Source organism: Aquarana catesbeiana, linkage group LG02 (genome assembly GCF_042186555.1).
Source record: "Aquarana catesbeiana isolate 2022-GZ linkage group LG02, ASM4218655v1, whole genome shotgun sequence".
Taxonomy (NCBI): domain Eukaryota; kingdom Metazoa; phylum Chordata; class Amphibia; order Anura; family Ranidae; genus Aquarana; species Aquarana catesbeiana.
The window spans coordinates 768,648,110-768,669,011 of NC_133325.1; the positions used below are offsets into that span (position 1 = coordinate 768,648,110).

Here is a 20,902-nt window from a genome sequence, read left to right on the forward strand (position 1 = left end):
CCAGAGCCAATGCTACTTGACAAAACCAGCAGCATGACCCAATGAACATTTTCCCCATTGAACATGTAATGAACATTTTCCCCATTGACCTCCAATGAATTGGTTTTAGTAAGAGTTCACCAAGGGTAAGGTTTCTTCTGAGGTACAAAAGGTTTATAAAGGCTGTATCTGAAACCCTTGGTGAACCATATCTTAACATCTCGCCTCTTCTTTATGACAAAATTATTATTAGTAATGGTAAAATAAATGTACTAATACATTGACAGCTAGGGTAGTGCCCCCTTACATTGGTGGTCAATGGAAATAAAAATGTAATTTATACTGGTGGTCAGTGGGAGAAGGAATGCCCCATATATTGGTGGTCAGTGTGAAGAATCTCCCTTACATTTCTGGTCAGTGGGAAGAATGCCTCACATATTGGTGGTCAGTGGAAGGAAGAGTGTCCCTTACATTGTTGGTCAGTGGGAGTAAAGATACCCTTTACATTGATAGTCAGTGGGAGGAAAGATAACCTTTACATTGGTGGTCAGTGGGAGGAAAGATGTCCTTTACATTGGTGGTCAGTTGGAGTAAAGGTGCCCTTTACATTGGTAGTCAGTGGAAGGAAAGATACCCTTTACATTGGTGGTCAGTGTGAGAAATTATGTCTTTTACATTGGTAGTCAGTGGAGAAAAGTTTCCTTAAATCCTTAAATGAGTGGTTAGTAAGGGCACATAATGTTGTGCATGAGGGTAGGAAAATGAAGGTCTAAATAAGACTTTAACGTGTTTGAAAATCTACTTATTTAAGGCCTACTCTCATCACTTTTCTCGCATTCAGGTAAAAGTAAAGCTGTTGTAGAATTAGGAAAGGCAACAGGTGCTCTTCCTAGAGCAGCCATTCTCAGCCAGGGTTCTGTGGAACCCCAGGGTTCCTCCAGAGGTTGATAGGGGTTCCTTAAACTGTAGAGCCCCCTTACATTGGTGGTCAGTGGAAAGAAAAATGTAATTTATACTGGTGGTCAGTGGGAGAAGGAATGCCCCATATATTGGTGGTCAGTGTGAAGAATGTCCCTTACATTGGTGGTCAGTGAAGGGAAGAGCGTCCCTTACATTGGTAGTCAGTGGGAGAAAAAATACCCCTTACATTGGTGGTCAGTGGAAAGAAAACTGTAATTTACATTGGGGATCAGTGGGAGAAGGAATGCCTCATATCTTGGTGTTCAGTGTGAAGAATCTCCCTTACATTGGTGGTCAATGATAGAAATAATGCTCTTTATATTGGTGGTCCTTGGGAGGAAGGATTCCCCTTTCATTGGTGGTCAGTGGAAAGTGGGTTCTCTTAAACTGGTAGCCAGGAAGAGTAAAATGGCATATGCACTAATGGTCAGTAGGAAGAACACTCCCTACATTAGCAGTCAGTGGGAGGAAGAATACCCTTTATATTGGTGGTCAGTGGGAAGAATGTCCCTTACATTGGTGGTCAGTGTGAAGAATGACCCTTACATTGGTGGTCAGTGGGAAGAATGACTCTTACATTGGTGGTCAGTGAGAAGAATGTTCCTTACGTTGGTGGTCAGTGGGAAGAATGACCCTTACATTGGTGGTCGGTGGGAAGAATGACCCTTACATTGGTGGTCAGTGGGAAGAATGACTCTTACATTGGTGGTCAGTGAGAAGAATGTTCCTTACATTGGTGGTCAGTGGGAAGAATGACCCTTACATTGGTGGTCGGTGGGAAGAATGACCCTTACATTGGTGGTCAGTGGGAAGAATGCCCCTTACATTGGTGGTCGGTGGGAAGAATGACCCTTACATTGGTGGTCAGTGGGAAGAATGACCCTTACATTGGTGGTCAGTGAGAAGAATGTTCCTTACATTGGTGGTCAGTGGGAAGAATGACCCTTACATTGGTGGTCGGTGGGAAGAATGGCCCTTATATGGGTGGTCAGTAGGAGGAAAAGTACAATTTAAATTGATGGTCTTTGAGAAGAAAAAAAAATGGATGGCCCTCACAGTTAATCTTCTGGAGGGAAAACATGCTTTTATATTGAAGAGAACTTGCCACATGAGAGTCATATATTTCCCTGTATCATTCATGGAAGTGGTTTTCAGTGCTCACTTGTACTGCATAGAAGAATTTTCTAGGGCACTCGTGACATATAATTCTCCTCATTGAGTCAAAATTTCAAAGGCTAAAAACACTTAAAATGACGTTTCCCAAGTAGTACATGTGCTTTTCTTAAGCTATACTTGAGAACGTGTGAGGACTACACAGGATACAGCCGTTGACTGGATAGATTTTAAGTGTGTTTAGCCTTTGTGATTTTTCCCCAATAAAGAGAATTATATACTTTGAGTGTCTTTGAAAATTCTTCTATGGGGAAGACGAATAGTACTTACTCTGGAGGTCAGCGGGAGGAAGAATACCCTTCACATTGGTAGTCATTGGAGAAGGGCTCCTTTAAATTGGTGTTCAGTAACAGTAAATTGCCATTTGCAAAAATGGCTAATAGGAAGAAGAATACCGTTCACATTGCTGGTCAACAGGAAGAATAATGCTTTTTAAATTTGTGGTTTGTGACAAGAACAATGCTGGTGGTCAGTGGGAGGAAGAATCTTCCTATATTGGTGGTCAGTTGAAAGAAGAATACCCTTTAGATTGGTGGTCATTGTAGTAGGGTCCCCTGACATTGGAGGTCAATGGACAGGGGTCTGCCTACATTGGAGATCAGTGAGAAGATGAATGAATTAATTTACAGTTTGTGGGAATAAAACCCTATACATTGTTGGTCAGTGGTAGAAGGGTCCCCATACATAATGGTCAGTGGGAAGAAACATTTCATTTTAACGGGTGGTCACAGGGAAGAATACCCCTTACATTGGTGGTCAGTGGGAAGAATACCCCTTACATTGGTGGTCAGTGGGAAGAATAACCCTTACATTGGTGGTTAGGGGCAGAAGGGCCCCCTTGCATATTGGTCAGTGGGAAGAATTATTACATTTTAAAGTGTTTTCAGTGGGAAGAATACCCCTTACATTGGTGGTCAGTAGGAAAAATACCCCTTACATTGGTGGTCAGTAGGAAAAATACCCCTTACAATGGTGGTCAGTGGGAAGAATGCCCCTTATATTGGTGGTCAGTGGGAAGAAAACTCCTTTGGTGGTGGTTAGTGGTAGAAGGGCCCTATAGGGTTACTGGTCAATTGGAGGAACAATTCCATCTTAATAGATGGTCAGTGGGAAGAATACCCTTTACCTTGGCGGTCAGTGGGAACAATACCCCTTACATTGGTGGTCAGTGGGAAAAATATCTCTTACACTGGTGGTTAGTGGGAAAATGTCCCTTATCTTGGTGGTCAGTGGGAAGAAAACTTCTTTGGTGTTGGTAAGTGGTAAAAGGGCCCCATTGTGTTACTGGTCAATGGGAGGAACAATTCCATCTTAATAGATGGTCAATGGGTAGAATACCCTTTACATTGGCAGTCAGTGGGAACAATATCCCTTGCATTGGTGGTCAGTATGAAAAATATCCTTACACTGGTGGTCAATAGGAATAATGCCTCTTATATCGGTGGTCACTGGGAAGAAAATTCCTTTGGTGGTGGTTAGTGGTAGAAGGGCCCCATTGTGTTTCTGGTCAATGAGAGGAACAATTCTATCTTAATAGATGGTGAAAGGGAGGAATACCCTTTACATTGATGGTTAGTGGGAACAATACTCCTTGCATTGGTGTCAGTGGTTCCTCTCCAAATGCTTATATAACTGTTAATGGTTGTCTTTTTCTCTAATGTTCATAAAATACTTAAGTGGTCCACAGTAAAGAATACAAATAAGACTAATAATAATAATAATAATAATAATAGTAATAATAATAATAATAATAATAAGAAGAAGAAGACATATAATAAAGAATAAGAATAAGACAGGTCTACTATTCTACATTGCAGCTTTATTACATTAAATATGTGCCTGGCTATAAAACATTTATAAAGAGAAAAATTCTTTAACAGTAGTTAATAATCTTATCATCAGAGGGAGAGTGTTGTCAAATTGTTATGTTGTGGAAGAAATTAGGTACGACAATTGCTTGTTCTTGGATCGTTCCCCTGGCAGAGACTGCTTCCTTTTTTCATTTCTGTTTAAAAGAGGCATTCTACGATAAAAAAGAAATAAACTTATAGTTAGGCAAATTTTTTAAATTTGAAATTCCACTCACTTCTCAGATCACTACCCCAAAATTTAATTAGTTAAAACAAGTAAGATGAAATGAGGCTTGTACAATCATGTAATAATGCAAATAGTACCATAAAATTGTGGTTGCCTTTCAGCCCCTTACACGGCTGAATTACACAATGTCCCAGACAGAGAGGGGACCAAAGAAAAGTGGGGCTCAAATGAAAGGCAAACCAATTAATTATATCCAAACTAGTGTTTATTAAGGTACAGTGACATATATTACATGAGGATAGAAGAGCGTAGACCGATCATAAATAGTCCCTCATAAAATTGATCGGTGGTGTAATCCGACCAATACAAAAACACAGACAGAGGGAACATAGAACATGTACAGACAAACAATACAGTACAAAACGTCCGGACGTCTAGGCAATTTATGTCTGTGCAGCCTGCTAACAATGAGGAGTGTTCAGCTGTGCTGAATGAGGCTGCTGTACAGACATCAATCCCCCCCCGGGGGGGTGGCTCGTAACCTGGGTGAAAAGGGAGGTGGGGGGGGGGAAAGGGGGGGACCCAGGTGGAGGGGGTGGATGGGGGTGTTGGTAAGGGGAATGGAATGGGACAATGGAGAGAGTCTGGGGCCGTGGTGAGGGGCACAGCGAGTGGGTCCTATGTTAGACCCTAATTAACCTAGATGGAGGAGGTATGACCATAGATGTCTGAGAATCAGACTGGAAACGGCAGGAAGTCCAGATGTATGTGTAGCAAGATATGACTTCAGTGTATCAGATGAGGTACTGGGTGTAGTCTAGTACATACTGATGCAGCAGATGAATTGATGGCAGGCATGTAATTTGCAGTAAAGGTGATCATGTACATTACCACTTCCGGGTCCTGTGTGGAGGTCCTCAGGTACTGCCGAAGTGTGTGTCACCTATGCTGTAGCCTGCGCCGTTCACCGCTGCCGATGGAATCCGGTATTCACTGCAACGTTTACGTGCTCTAAAGAGCACTTCTCATGTAAATAAATGGCCAGCCATCTAGATGTGCCTCTTTTCCTCCTACACGGTGGTTCCGTACGCTGACGGAACGCTCCCTCTGTGTGTGAGCCAGCTAGCCCCCAACGGGGGATGACAGCGGGCGTGACGTCCGGACGGAGTGACGTCAACGCGTTTCACAAAATAAAGTTGTGTAGCTTCTTCTGGACATCTAGGTGGCGTGCGAGGACTCCTTTTTATTACCGTCCCTTCCTCGAACACGCCCACCTTATTGATCTGTGTGAAGGAAATTTTCTCCGTCTGTGTGTGTCCACATAATCATCCACAGTTGGTTTGCTGTTTAGTGTATATAGTAAAACATGGTTGTATATCCGTGAAGTCCTTGATCCTTTACTGTACGGCCCATGTAAATGGCGTTTTGATGGAAAGATTCATGTATGTGGTGAATATATTGACTTCCCTATTTTCTGCAGTGTAACAGCTGATCAGTATAGCTAACATTTCAGTATGTCCTTATTTGTATTTTTTCCCCTTTGTATAGCAGACATCGCAATGATTACAAAGTCAGGAATATATTCTGAACATCAATCAACTACAATGGGGAAGCAGGAGGGAAGGGAGAAAGGGGGAGGGGGGGAAGGGGGGGGAAGGGAAAGGAGGGGTTAAGGACAGGGGGGGGGAAAGAAAAAAAAAAAAAAAAAAAGTATACATCCACATAATAATTTATCTTTATCTTGCCATCACTAATATATAATACATCTGTGATGGCATATGTTGGGCTGGTATATTTTAAAAAAGAACCAGGCGTGATCAGGAGGTACCATCTATGGTCTATGGTGCGTGTCTTATGGCCCACAGCCAGATAGAGGAGAAGGAACAATGATGGTGATGCTCAAGTATGGTCTCAGGGTAGTAAGGGGGAGTACTGTGAAGGCAGAGGGATGAATAATTGCTAAAATCTTCATAAAGTAAATGATCAAATTTTCATGCCATCAGGAAGGGCTGTAAATTCAGTTCTGTGTTTAGGCCTGATGGAACTAGGGACCCCAAGCGGAAAATCCATCTTTTTTCTTTCTGTTGTAGGATTTGATCGAAGTCCCCTCTTCTAGAGGAAAGGTTCAGGGCATAAATCCCCTTCACAAGCATGCCAGACAGTTTGCCCTGATGGTATTGGGCAAAGTGTCTGGCTACCGGTTTTTCAGGATTTTTCTCCAGGATTTCCCTCATGTGTTCTCCTAAGCGAATCCTAAACTGACGCTTGGTCTTGCCGATGTAGATTTTTTTACATGGGCAGGTCAGCATATATATGACCCTTGTAGTTGCACAGTTAATAAGGCTTTTAATCTCAAAGCTCTTTTTATTAAGAGAATCATTGAAGGTAGTTGTCCTGTGTACGTACGGACATACCTGACAATGTCCGCAGGGGAACATGCCCTTGCTTCTGGGGAATTGGGATAGCCAGGTGCTGTTTATGCTCCTAACATGTTCAGAATGAACTAGGCAGTCACCTAGATTTCTTGCCCTCTTTGCCACCATTTTTGGGGCAGGTCCTACTATTTGAGCTATACCCGGGGTATTCGTAAGGATGTCCCAGTGTTTCGTCAGTATGGATCTGACCATGTCCCATTGGGTCCCAAACTCGGTGATAATTCTCACTGGGTCCGGAGCAGTGGGGAGGGGAGGAGCATATTGAGAGCTTTTAGTTGCTTTTTGACCGTCTAGAAGGGAAGGGCGATCACGTCCCGCTGCCTTCCGTTTTGCTCTCCTTAATTGTTTATGGGAGTATCCGCGTTCCCTGAAGCGTTGATATAATTCATCGCTCTCACGTCTATAGTCTTCTCTGCTTGAACAGTTCCGCCTAATTCGGAGGAACTGGCCGACAGGAATGCTGTCCTTGAGCCATTTTGGGTGGTAACTGTCTGCCCTCAACAATGTATTTGCGGAAGTCTCCTTCCGGAAAGTATGGGTCACCAGGGATAAGTCCCCCCTGCCAATTGATAGGTCCAAAAAGGAGATTCTCTCTCGGTCCCATATATAAGTCAATTTAATATTTCGATCGTTGAGGTTCAGGTAGTCTAGAAATAGCGCCAGTGAATCCTGATCCCCCTGCCAAACAACAAACACATCATCGATGTACCTGAGCCACGTGTGTACATGGCTCAGGTACATCGGCGAGGTGTAGACCACATCCTCCTCCCACAACCCCAAATGAAGGCAAGCATATGCCGGAGCCCAGGGTGCCCCCATGGATGTGCCATTGATTTGCTGGTAATTGGTGGATAAAAATTGAAAGAAGTTATTTTTTAGGGCAAAGGTCAACAGATCCACTAGAAATTCATTCTGTGGTCCGTAGTTAGGAAAGTATCTATCTAAAAAGATTTCAACTGCTCTAATCCCCCAATCGTGTGGTATCGACGTGTACAAAGATTCCACGTCGATCCCCACTAGAAGGAACTCTCCCTGTATGTCAATCTTAGAGATTTGTCTCAGGACGTCACCCGTATCCTTCACATAGGATTTCAAGTCTGTCACCATCTCTTTTAGTAAGTTGTCTAAGTATTTCCCAACTCTCTCTAGGGGACCTCTTATCGCTGAAACAATAGGTCTCCCCGGGGGATTCTCCAACGACTTGTGTACTTTAGGGATAATGTAGAATACAGGTACATTGTATTCATTGACTACAAGGTAATCTAATTCTCGTTTGCTTAATAGTCCTGCCTCTCCAGCTAGTTTGAGTTTACTGTTCAGGTTGGCGACAAGGCTGGGGAAGGGGTTATTAAGTAGTTTTTTATAAGTTGTGGTATCGCCTAGCAGGCGAAACACCTCCTTCTCATAGTCTTTTTCATTGAGGAGCACTACATTCCCTCCCTTGTCACTTCTCTTTACCACTAGCTGTGGGGCTTCTGACAATTCATGAATAGCTTTACGCTCTTCTGGGGAGAGGTTATCTTCGCTCTTTAAGTTCCAGTCTACTTTGGATAGGTCAGTCTGTACCATATCCAAAAATAGGCTCAACCATCTATTTTTATTGAGTGGGGGCATCTTAGTGGATCTAATGTTAAGTTGCGACTGCCTTTTCTGGGGGCCATACTCCATTTCCTCTCTCTCATTTTCCTCAAGAAGGGAATTGAGAATGGCCAACATTTCCTCATCCTGATTTTTTAACATATTCCTACCTGTGTCAGATGTAGGACTATTCGTATGGATAAAACGAAGAAAAACCTTTCGTAAAAATAAGGTGACGTCCTTGAATACTGTGAACTCATCCATTTGATTCGTGGGTGAGAAGGACAGCCCTTTTTGTAATAAATCAATATGTCTCTTGCTTAGTTCAAATTTAGATAAGTTTATGACTTTCAAATATACTTTTTAAAATACACCAGCCCAACATATGCCATCACAGATGTATTATATATTAGTGATGGCAAGATAAAGATAAATTATTATGTGGATGTATACTTTTTTTTTTTTTTTTTTTTCTTCCCCCCCCCCTGTCCTTAACCCCTCCTTTCCCTTCCCCTCCCCCCCCCTTCCCCCCTCCCCCTTTCTCCCTTCCCTCCTGCTTCCCCATTGTAGTTGATTGATGTTCAGAATATATTCCTGACTTTGTAATCATTGCGATGTCTGCTATACAAAGGGGAAAAAATACAAATAAGGACATACTGAAATGTTAGCTATACTGATCAGCTGTTACACTGCAGAAAATAGGGAAGTCAATATATTCACCACATACATGAATCTTTCCATCAAAACGCCATTTACATGGGCCGTACAGTAAAGGATCAAGGACTTCACGGATATACAACCATGTTTTACTATATACACTAAACAGCACACCAACTGTGGATGATTATGTGGACACACACAGACGGAGAAAATTTCCTTCACACAGATCAATAAGGTGGGCGTGTTCGAGGAAGGGACGGTAATAAGAAGGAGTCCTCGCACGCCACCTAGATGTCCAGAAGAAGCTACACAACTTTATTTTGTGAAACGCGTTGACGTCACTCCGTCCGGACGTCACGCCCGCTGTCATCCCCCGTGGGGGCTAGCTGGCTCACACACAGAGGGAGCGTTCCGTCAGCGTACGGAACCACCGTGTAGGAGGAAAAGAGGCACATCTAGATGGCTGGCCATTTATTTACATGAGAAGTGCTCTTTAGAGCACGTAAACGTTGCAGTGAATACCGGATTCCATCGGCAGCGGTGAACGGCGCAGGCTACAGCATAGGTGACACACACTTCGGCAGTACCTGAGGACCTCCACACAGGACCCGGAAGTGGTAATGTACATGATCACCTTTACTGCAAATTACATGCCTGCCATCAATTCATCTGCTGCATCAGTATGTACTAGACTACACCCAGTACCTCATCTGATACACTGAAGTCATATCTTGCTACACATACATCTGGACTTCCTGCCGTTTCCAGCCTGATTCTCAGACATCTATGGTCATACCTCCTCCATCTAGGTTAATTAGGGTCTAACATAGGACCCACTCGCTGTGCCCCTCACCACGGCCCCAGACTCTCTCCATTGTCCCACTCCATTCCCCTTACCAACACCCCCATCCACCCCCTCCACCTGGGTCCCCCCCTTTCCCCCCCCCACCTCCCTTTTCACCCAGGTTACGAGCCACCCCCCCAGGGGGATTGATGTCTGTACAGCAGCCTCATTCAGCACAGCTGAACACTCCTCATTGTTAGCAGGCTGCACAGACATAAATTGCCTAGACGTCCGGACGTTTTGTACTGTATTGTTTGTCTGTACATGTTCTATGTTCCCTCTGTCTGTGTTTTTGTATTGGTCGGATTACACCACCGATCAATTTTATGAGGGACTATTTATGATCGGTCTACGCTCTTCTATCCTCATGTAATATATGTCACTGTACCTTAATAAACACTAGTTTGGATATAATTAATTGGTTTGCCTTTCATTTGAGCCCCACTTTTCTTTGGTCCCCAAAATTTAATTAGGTATGCTTGAATGGACAAGGTTAGTCAATAAGGCAACGCAAGCGACCAATCAGAATTAATTTAACCATCTATTTATATTTAGTTAAATATTAAATATAGATTAATGGGAACCCTTTGGGCAGTTGTCCTATTTCTCAAGATACAGAAGATAAAACACATTGTGCTAATATTGTATTGCTTGTCTATAGATCACTTGTAAAACTATATATAAAATATGGGGTCCAGTTATAGGCACCATGGAGTCATGGAATCAGTAATGGGGGGGGGGGGGTATTGGGTCATGCTGGAGTGTCTGTTTTTGCTGGCTCCTGAGGGATCTAATGTTGCTGGTGGGGGATCTATTGTTGTTGAGGGGTCTTATGTTGCTGGGAGGAATCTACTGTGAAGTAGACATGTGCGGTTTGTTTCGTTCCAAATTTTAAGATGTATCCGAAAGAATAGAAAAAAACAATGGATTAGAAAAGAATAGAGTAGGATAGAAAATAAAAGAATAGCATAGGATAGAAAAGAATACAAAATTAAAGAATAGAAGACAAAACAATAGAATTGAATAGAAAAAAAACAATAGAATAGAATAAAATAGAAAGAATATAACCGGCTTCTGAAATTCGGATTTTGAATAGAACGAATTCTAATTCAAATGCTGATTCAATACTTTTTGATTCGGTCAAATTCAAAAATGAATAAAAAGAAACAAAACAAAATGAATTCTGAAAACAAATTTAACTAAGTAAAATAATTGAAATAAAGAATTGAAATAAATCACATTTTTTCTTTCAGCACATGTCTACTATTAAGGGTGAGATCTATTTTTGCTGACTGCTGGAGGATCTATTGATGCTGGCTGCTGGGAGAGCTATTGTTGCTGGCAGGGGTCTATTGTTACTGGGGGTATTTTGTTGCAGGGGGTCTATAGTTGCTGGGGGATTTATTGTTGCTCAGGGGTCTAATGTTAATAGGGGGGATCTATTATTGCAGGCTGTAGGGGGTCTATTTCACTGCTTTTCTTTAACAAATTCCATACAAATTACTCTGCAGCACAAAATGAATGGTTCTGTATTGTCTAAAAGGGGCGGTACTGTGAGGTGGGTAGGGGGCGGAGACAAGGAGTGACTCAGAAGGGGGTACCTGCACCTATTCTCTGGGGAAAAAAGCCCTGATAAGGAGACAACAGTTAAGAAAGAAAATAGATTTTTCAATCAATGGGTGTGAAAGGTTGGACATCAGTTTTGATTAAATGTATGATATACGCAACTAAGTAAATTGCTGTTGCTTCTTCCTTTCAAGAAACTCAAACTAAATGGCGGTTTATCCAGCTGCCATGAGTGGACATACAAACTGTTCAGCTGGGAACCGAACCCCTGACTTCTTTACTGGCATATGTGTGACTTCGCTGTGGAGATCTATTTTGCTTGAAAATTTATGGGATTATGATCATGGCATTCTGGTGTGTGTGGCCACCATGTTCAGATGGAAATTCTATCTCTTTTATCATCTGGGGTTTCTGAGGATTTAATGACTTATTTTTTTGCTCTTTAAGTTTGGAGTTAATGCAGATATGTGTTTTTCTAACCTATGTAAGTTGTTTTTTCTAACCTATGTAACAATGGTATGATCCAAGGGTGTAGCTAGATTCCCACAACATCTACGAGGGCTGTACCAAAAGTAATGCAAATGTGGGCATAACTTTTTTATGAACTTACATAGATAAAGGTAAAATTTTGTGTTTGTAGAGTAACTTCTTCATCTCGTTTATTGTTGCATGTAAATAATGTATTCCAAGCAGAGCAATGTGCTGTCATTGAGTTCTTGATGAAAGAGAGGTGCAGGTTGTCCAATATCCACAGAAGACTATAGAATGGTTACCGAGATGACACCATTGACAAGAGTCACCAATGACAAGACATTTCTCTTGTCAATGGTGCAAACTCCATAAAGATTCTGTAGCCTTCTGTGGATGTCAAACGACCTCCACCCTTCCTTCATCAAGAACTCAATGAAGGCATGCTGCTACTACTGGAGAGAAAGAGTTACTCTACCAACATGTTAAATTTGAACGACCTATGTAAACTAATAAAAAGTTATGTCCGCTTTTGAATTACTTTCAGTGCAGCTCTTGTATATTAACATAACACACCAAAATATATGTAAACAATTCATATTAATTAATTAATATCAAAGTTTCCAACAATAGAAGCCTTTATCTTACATCTAAATGATACTTTCAATTTTCAGGAAAAAAAATGACTATGACTAGTAACCACAGAGTTCTCTTCAACCTTCCAACTCAGAACAGCCATAACATAGTGGCTGCTATTAAAGGGCAAGTTAAGGTTTAGTCACCCAACCAGTGTAGCAGATAAGTGATAGAATGCCATCTACAACTGCATCAAAATCCCCAAACTCATATATAGTCTCCCTTACCTTCATTTGGCTTGGGATAGAAGCACCAGATGGCATCTGGATCTGAGCTGTCGTAGCAGCATCCTTTGTTGGTGCACTGGGAGGGTGTAATACCAGGCTCACCACAGTTTACTCTTGCAACAGGTTGAACACTGCATTGGGCTTCAGCTAGGATGAGAAAAAAAAGCCATAAGTGTTAGTGCTTTTCCTTTTCCACCAGTGATTCACGAGTCCCATGTGGCTATAAAATCTCTGCAATTTTGCTCATAAAACATTGTGCCATTTTAAGGAGGCTCAAATGGTATTTGCCCCATACCCAGAAGAAGAGGGGCATTAGCTAAGAGACTAGGAGGTCACACCTTATTCACCTGGTGGTCTACGATGCCTGTAGACCTCCTATTTTAAAGCTAGACCCCAGGAAGAACACCACTGAATTCAGTTACTGTAACGTGTTTATTAAAAAAAAAAAAAATTGTGTTTCTAAATACTGTTAGCATAATTACCTGGATTTGTCTTTAACTTATCCTTAACTTAACACTCTCGCAGGGATCTCCAAACTACGGCCCTCCAGCTGTTGCAGAACTACACATCCCACGAGGCATTGTAAAACTCTGACATTCAGAGACATGACCAGGCATGATGGGAATTGTAGTTTCTGAACAACTGGAGGGCCATAGTTTGGAGACCCCTGCGAGCTGAAGCCAGCATGTTGCCGGATTAATCCTTTATGTGTGTTTGCAGGAGAGAGCAAAGAGTTGACCTCATCAGGGTGCCGCTGCTCCCTTACTGTCCAAACAAGATGCTGGCTGCCATTAATCAATCTATATTGCCTAATTGCAGCAAAGAAAACTGATGTCACTGACTAAGCAAAGCTGTTTGGCAGGGATTGCCTGGATTACTACGCTGGCTGAAACAAAAATTCTAATATATTGGCATATAAATTTGTGCACATATAGGCATTTACTTTGGATTTAGCTGTTTGCCTGAATTTCAGATTTAGTTACATAAAATATGTACTTCACAAAAGCCATTCATTTAGTATGCACCCATGACACTCAGTTTGCAAAGCATACTGGACTAGTTTAAATGATAGCTAACTAAAGCAGCATGTCTCTGCTTGGAGAGAAAAGGGAAGGTGTGTTCCATCTCTGAGGTCAGCGTATTATCTGATTTCTCTTGTTCTTATTCTCTATTTCACAGGTGGAGAAAGCTGGTGCTATAGCTTCGAGCTGGAGTGTTGGCTGTCATGTGTATGGAATATTTTCTATTTACCTAATTAAAATATTTTTAATAACTAGACTTATGTTAGTCCATTACTGACACCCTAATGGGCAGTATTTGTAGTTTTTTTTTTTAGTGTTCTGTTTTTTCACTTAGCAGCAGGAGGGAAAGAGAGAAGGAAAGAGAGAGAGTCCCGAGCCTAAGTCAGCTTACATATATAAAGGCCTGTGTACAGCTGAGACTAATAATGAAGCAGGGCTACCAGGAATGATATGAACCTAGCAATGGAGGCTTTATCCCACCCAAAGCTCTACAAACCTTCCAGGCTCCAAGACCCAGAACAGGACGTAAGATTCTTAGAACACAAACTTTTTGTTTTCTCTACAACAGCCTTAAAACCTGAATTTCTTCACTATATATGTATAGATATATATATATAATCTAACCACACGCAGAATTAGGCCCCGACCGTTACAACCCTGGCAAACTGACAACACTAGAAATCTCAAGAGACATTGCCGTGCTCTTGAACGACTGTGGCGTAAAACCAAATGCCTGCAAGACTTCACCCTATATAAATCTGCCCTTCTAAAATACAATTCATGCCTCCATGCTGCCAAACAAGCCTACTTTGTCTTTCTTATTAATTCCTTGTCATCCAGTCCCCGTCGGCTCTTCTCAACCTTTAACTCTCTGCTTCGTCCACCACCCCCTCTACCCACTAACTCACTCACTGCCCAAGAGATTGCCAATCACTTCAAAGACAAGATCGATGCAATTCGTGAGGACATCTCCACTGTGCGTACGTCTTCCCCACCCATCATACCTTGCCCAGCAGCACATTCAACCCTCTCCTCTTTTGAATTGGCTACTATGGAAGAGGTTACAAAAATTTTCTCGGATGCCCACCTAACCAATTGTCCCTTGGATCCTGTTCCCTCACAACTACTACGGTCACCCTCTTCTTCTATCCTATGCTCCCTCACCCACATCTTCAATCTCTCCCTTTCTAGTGGCATTTTCCCCTCCCCTCTAAAACATGCACAGATCACTCCCATTCTTAAAAAGCCCTCACTGGACCCTACCGACCTGAACAACTTAAGACCCATCTCACTACTCCCATTCACCTCTAAACTTCTAGAACGCTTAGTCTACAACCGTCTTAGCTCCTACCTCAATGAAAATAACCTTCTTGACCCCTTACAGTCTGGCTTTCGCTCGCAGCACTCCACGGAAACTACCTTACTAAAACTCACTAACGATTTACTAACTGCTAAAACCAACAGCCAGTACTCCATACTCCTACTACTTGACCTCTCTGCGGCCTTTGATACTGTTGACCACCCGCTCCTTCTCAATAAACTACATTCCCTTGGCCTCCGAGATTCTGCTCTATCCTGGTTCTCTGGCTATTTATCACAGCGCTCCTTCAGTGTCACCTACAACTCTGTCTCCTCCTCTCCATTGCCCCTTTCTGTGGGGGTCCCCCAAGGCTCGGTTCTTGGACCCCTTCTCTTCTCTATCTACACCTCCTCCCTTGGTCACCTAATAACTGCCCATGGCTTCCAATACCACTTATACGCTGATGACACCCAAATCTATCTGTCTACTCCTCACCTCACTGCTTCAGTCTCCTCTCGCATTACTAACTTACTAACTGACATATCAGCATGGATGTCGCACCACTTCCTTAAACTAAATCTCTCTAAAACTGAGCTATTAATATTCCCCCCGCCCGTGCCCCCCTCCATGACTTTTCCATCAAAATCAACAATGCAACCATCAGTCCCTCCCCTCACGCCAGGGTACTAGGTGTAATCCTAGATTCTGACTTGTCATTTCAGCCTCAAATCCAATCGCTGTCAAAAGTTTGTAGAATTCACCTCCGTAACATCTCTAAAATTCGCCCTTTTTTAACAAATGAAACCACCAAGCTCCTCATTCACTCCCTTGTTATCTCTCGCCTTGACTATTGCAACTCCCTTCTCATTGGCCTACCGCTCCATAGGCTATCCCCTCTTCAGTCTATCATGAATGCTGCTGCCAGACTTATCCACCTTACCAACCGCTCAGTGTCTGCCAACCCTCTACTTCAATCCCTACACTGGCTCCCAATCACCCAGCAAATTAAATTCAAAATTCTAACCACAACATACAAAGCCATTCACAACTCTGCCCCAAGCTACATCACTAATCTTGTCTCCAAATATCACCCAAATCGACCTCTCCGCTCTTCTCAAGACCTCCTGCTTTCAAGCTCTCTCATCTCCTCCTCCCATGCTCGTCTCCAGGATTTCTCCAGAGCCTCTCCCATCCTCTGGAACTCGCTACCTCCATCTATCCGGCTATCCCCTACTCTTGCTACCTTCAGGCAATCCCTGAAAACTCATCTCTTCAGGAAAGCCTATCACGTCTCCAACTAATCTCCTACCACTTCCACCAGCTCATTCCCCACAGTTACAACCTTTTGTACCACCTGCCCCACCCTATTACATTGTAAGCTCTTCTGAGCAGGGCCCTCTTAATCCTATTGTATTGTATTGTATTGTATTGTATTATAACTGTATTGTCTCCCTTTTATATTGTAAAGCGCTGCGTAAACTGTTGGCGCTATATAAATCCTGAATAATAATAATAATATATATATCTATATATCTATATATAGATATATATATCTAGATATATATCTATATCTAGATATATATATATCTAGATATAGATATATATCTATATCTATATATATATATTATATATATATATAGATATAGATATATCTATATATCTATATCTATATCTATATCTATATCTATCTATCTATCTATCTATCTATCTATCTATCTATCTATCTATCTATCTATCTATCTATCTATCTATCTATCTATCTAGATATATATATATATATATATATATATATATATATATACACACTATATTGTCAAAAGTATTTACAGTATCTGCCTTTACACGCACAAGAAATTTAACGGCATTCTAGTCTTAGTCCGTAGGGTTCAATATTGAGTTGGCCCACCCTTTGCAGCTATAACAGCTTCAACTCTTCTGGGAAGGCTGTCCACAAGGTTTAGGAGTGTGTCTATGGGAATGTTTGACCATTGTTCCAGAAGCGCATTTGTGAGGTTAGGCACTGATGTTGGACGAGAAGGCCTGGCTCGCAGTCTCCTCTGTAAATTATCCCAAAGATGTTCTATCAGGTTGAGGTCAGGACTCTGTGCAGGCCAATCAAGTCCCTCCACCCCAAATTTCGCTCATCCATGTCTTTATGGACCTTGCTTTGTGCACTGGTGCACAGTTATGTTGGAACAGGAAGGGGCCATCCCCAAACTGTTCCCACAAAGTTCGGAACATGAAATTATCCAAAACGCCTTGGTATGCTGGTGCCTTAAGAGTTCCCTTCACTGGAACTAAGGGGCCAAGCCCAACCCCTGAAAAACAAGCCCACACCATAATCACCCCTCCACCCAATGATTTGGATCAGTGCACAAAGCAAGGGCCATAAAGACATGGATGAGCGAATTTGGGGTGGAGGAACTTGACTGGCCTGCACAGAGTCCTGACATCAACCAGATAGAACACCTTTGGGATGAATTAGAGCGGAGACTGCGAGCCAGGCATTCTCCAAAACCAGTGCCTGACCTCACAAATGCTCTTCTGGAAGAATGGTCAAACATTCCCATAGACACACTCCTAAACCTTGTGGACAACCTTCCCAGAAGAGTTGAAGCTGGTATAGCTGTAAAGGGTGGGCCAACTGAATATTGAACTCTATGGACTAAGACTGGGATTCACACTGGAGCGGTGCACTTGCAGGGCGGTCAAAAAAGTCCTGCAAGCCGCATCTTTGCAGCGCTATAGGAGCGGTGTATTTACCGCTCCTAAGGCGCCCTTTCCCATTGATAACAATGGGGGAGCGTTGCAAACCTGCTGGCAAAGCCCCACTGCGGTTTTAACCATATATATATATATATATATACAGTATATACATACACATTCCCTTTAAGGCTGCAGACCTGCTTGGAATGGTCCTGGGTGTCCCTGTTTACCATTGCCACTAGCGGTTGAGCCTATCCCCATACAATGCAAATAGCCTTTGGTAGCACTGGATGCTTGGTGTAATTAACCATTTAACCAAATGAGAATAAAGTTAGATTAGCTAATCTGTATACTTTTTGACCCAGAGACTTAAAGTCCCCTTGACGGAGAATGACAGCCGGGCAACTAGCGTATTTAAAAAAACACAACAGCAATGACAACCATTAGCTCCCTTAATGGCAGTCCATAGAAATCAAATTGTTCTCTAATCTGATATAAGCTAGACAAAATGATTACCCTCATCCTAACATTCTACTGGCCCTCAGGGCCCTCAGAGCTCCAATGGTAAACTTACCCAGTGCAGCCTGTCCATTTGCAGTGCTGAAGGAGCTGACAACGAGGGCGATGGCCACCAAGCAGAACATACGGTAATCCATAGCTGGTCTCTTGGCTTGGTCTTCCCGTGGAAAGATGGAGATGGTATAGAATGGTTTACCGTCCCCAGGGGTATTTTATATTCCACATCACCGCACTTTATCTTTTGTCAGATAAACATTGATGACGGCGAGTCCTCTCCAGCACAATGCACATTCTCTTGTTGGTCTTTCCTTTGGCATGCCATGATGGTGATATCTCTGGTGAGTCAGGGTGTTACATTTGGGTGCTTGTTAATCTTAGTGAGAAACTGCCAAATTCAACATGTACTTGGGTGGATATTGCATACAATTTGGATTACGCCAAGAGGTTATGCAATATTGAGGATGCTTAAAGCAGAAATTAGCCCTCAATTGAAAAAAAAATTGCGATCAGGAAGAATTTACATACTATGTTTCTTGTGCAATTAAGGCTTATTACCTGTGTCCTCACCAAATGCTTTGGAGTGTACACTGATGTGAATTTTTCGACATTCGACACCAGTGCCAGATCTAGGAGGGTGCTGGTGTGGGATGCTCTCCCCAGGTTTTAGTTGTGCTTCCCCCAGGTATCTGAGAGTGCATCCACTGATCCATGAGCCAGTCTCATGGGGGCAGTTGATGTAAGGAGACACTCTGATGGGGTCATTTGATGAAAGGAGGCACTCTGATGGGCTAATTTGATGCAAAGGGCACTCTGATAGGGACAGTTGATGTAAGAGGGCTCTCTGATGGGATATGTGATCCAGGGAGCACTCTGATGGGGACTCAGATGTAAGGGAGGATGCTGATGTAAGTGGACTCTGATAGGAACACCTAATATAAGGGGGCACAGGTTCTGTTTAATGATCCTAATTCTATGACAACCTAATACGTCATTGGGTTTCCAGTTTGCTCCCACACCACCTCTGCACTAGCTGGCAGATGTTAGTCTGGAACATGACTTGTGGTGCAGAAGCATGTAAACAGGGAATACAGGTTCCCTGCATCTTTGACATACTGTGTAATGGACTTTCAGTGACTCACACACAATGTTGGCATTATGCCCCCCTGACTATTCTACGGAACCCCCAGATCTGATAGTCTAGATCCGGACCTGCTCGATATGCCATGGTGCCAGGATGAATACATTTCCTTGCACATGCATGGAGTTACACCATCCCACCCAGCCAATCAGGATGGCTGAAGACCCTGAACCTGTAAGAAGCTGGGAAGCTGATGTCGGCACTGGCCATGGAGGATGAGGATGGGAGGAGGTGAGTATTGAAGGGTTTAGTTCTGTTGTAAAGGGTTGTTTTAAAACTGACCACCAGTTACACGTTACATTTCTTTTCTATTCGTTTTTATAAAAATTGGGAAGAGTTAACATTTCTGTGAGGCTCTTAGGTGTATTTGTGACCCCCTTGGGCAGCTTTTCCTCCTAACACTTGTACAAGAAATGGTGGTGGTGGTGGGGGAGATCATCAGCTTAGGAGGACACAAACAGTGAAAAGCTCATTGTAAGAAGTTCTAACTCTTGCTTACTCTACTAAAAATTGTGTTTTTGCCTTGGGCTGTATCCCTGTTGGAGAAATTTGCCATTATTTAATGTCCACCTGAGGCTTCTGACAGGGAATGAAGGGAAATCTCCCTTATTGAGACACACATGCAATTAAAACCTGACAGAAACATTAACCCTTCTTCCCCTAACCCCTTCCTTAGTCAAAACTGGAGATTGTAGAGGTGTTAGAACTTTTGACAATGTTTTTATTGCTGTCCATGCTTTCCTGTCCAAGTGACAAACACACCTCACATTTTTTGTATGGGTTTTACATGGACAGCAAGTAAGGGTCAAATCTCCCCGATAGGGTAACAGTCACAAGCAAAACAAATAGTTATACTCTTCCTTATTTTATACAAAATTTAACTAAAAAGGTGAAGTCCAACAAATTGCTCCCAATAGATATAGAATGCTGGTGGGGGGTGCAACCCTTAGGCTGCTTTCACACTGAGGCACCTTGCAGGCGCTAAAGTGCTAAAAATAGTGCCTGCAAAGGGCCCTGAAAGAGCCGCTCAATTCACTCTAATGTGAAAGCCCCAAGGGCTTTCACACTGGAGCGGTGCGCTTGCAGGGCCGTCAAAAAAGTCCTGCAAGCCGCATCTTTGCAGCAATATAGGAGCGGTGTATTTACCGCTCCTAAAGTGCCCCTTCCCATTGAAAACAATGGTTCAGCGTTGCAAACCCGCCGGCAAAGCCCCACTGCGGTTTTAACCCTTTTTCGGCCGCTAGCGGGGGTTAAAACCACCCCGCTAGAGGCCGAATAGCGCCACTAAAATGACGGTAAATCGGTGCTAAATATAGTGCCGCTTTACCGCCAGCACCTGCTCGCCTCAGTGTGAAAGCAGCCTAAGGCAATAGTTTCATATGGAATGAACCCATAAAAGAAACTCCAGCAGTTTTGAAAAAAATACACCTCCAGGCAGGGGCGGACTGACCATTGAGCAACTCGGGCACTGCCCGAGGGCCCTGGGCCACTAGGGGGCCCCATCAGGGTTGCCAGCCTCAGTAAAACCAGGGACAGTATGTATAAATCTGTGTTTTTTTTACATCTGTCTGTGTATACTGTGTGATTGTATACTGTGTGTGTGTGTATACTGTGTGGCCCCATAATCCCTGATTGCCTGGGGGCCCCATAATCT

At 42.8% G+C, this 20,902-nt stretch overlaps 1 protein-coding gene across 2 annotated transcripts in view; it reads right to left on the minus strand.

Moving 5' to 3' along the window:
* Positions 1-3,911: 3,911 nt before the first annotated feature.
* LOC141129321 (putative gastrointestinal growth factor xP1) overlaps positions 3,912-20,902 on the minus strand; it is a 29,778-nt gene continuing 12,787 nt past the window's right edge. Inside the window, exons 1-3 of one of the 2 annotated variants that reach the window (XM_073617275.1) lie at positions 18,166-18,323; positions 12,564-12,710; positions 3,912-4,135 (exon numbers count right to left, since the gene is read on the minus strand). In XM_073617275.1, coding sequence (XP_073473376.1) covers positions 4,122-4,135; positions 12,564-12,710; positions 18,166-18,247 — 243 coding nt within the window. In that variant the 5' untranslated portion in view covers positions 18,248-18,323 and the 3' untranslated portion in view covers positions 3,912-4,121. Of the gene's footprint in view, positions 4,136-12,563; positions 12,711-18,165; positions 18,324-20,902 lie in introns of those variants that run through there. The other variant, XM_073617276.1, reaches the window with a different exon arrangement.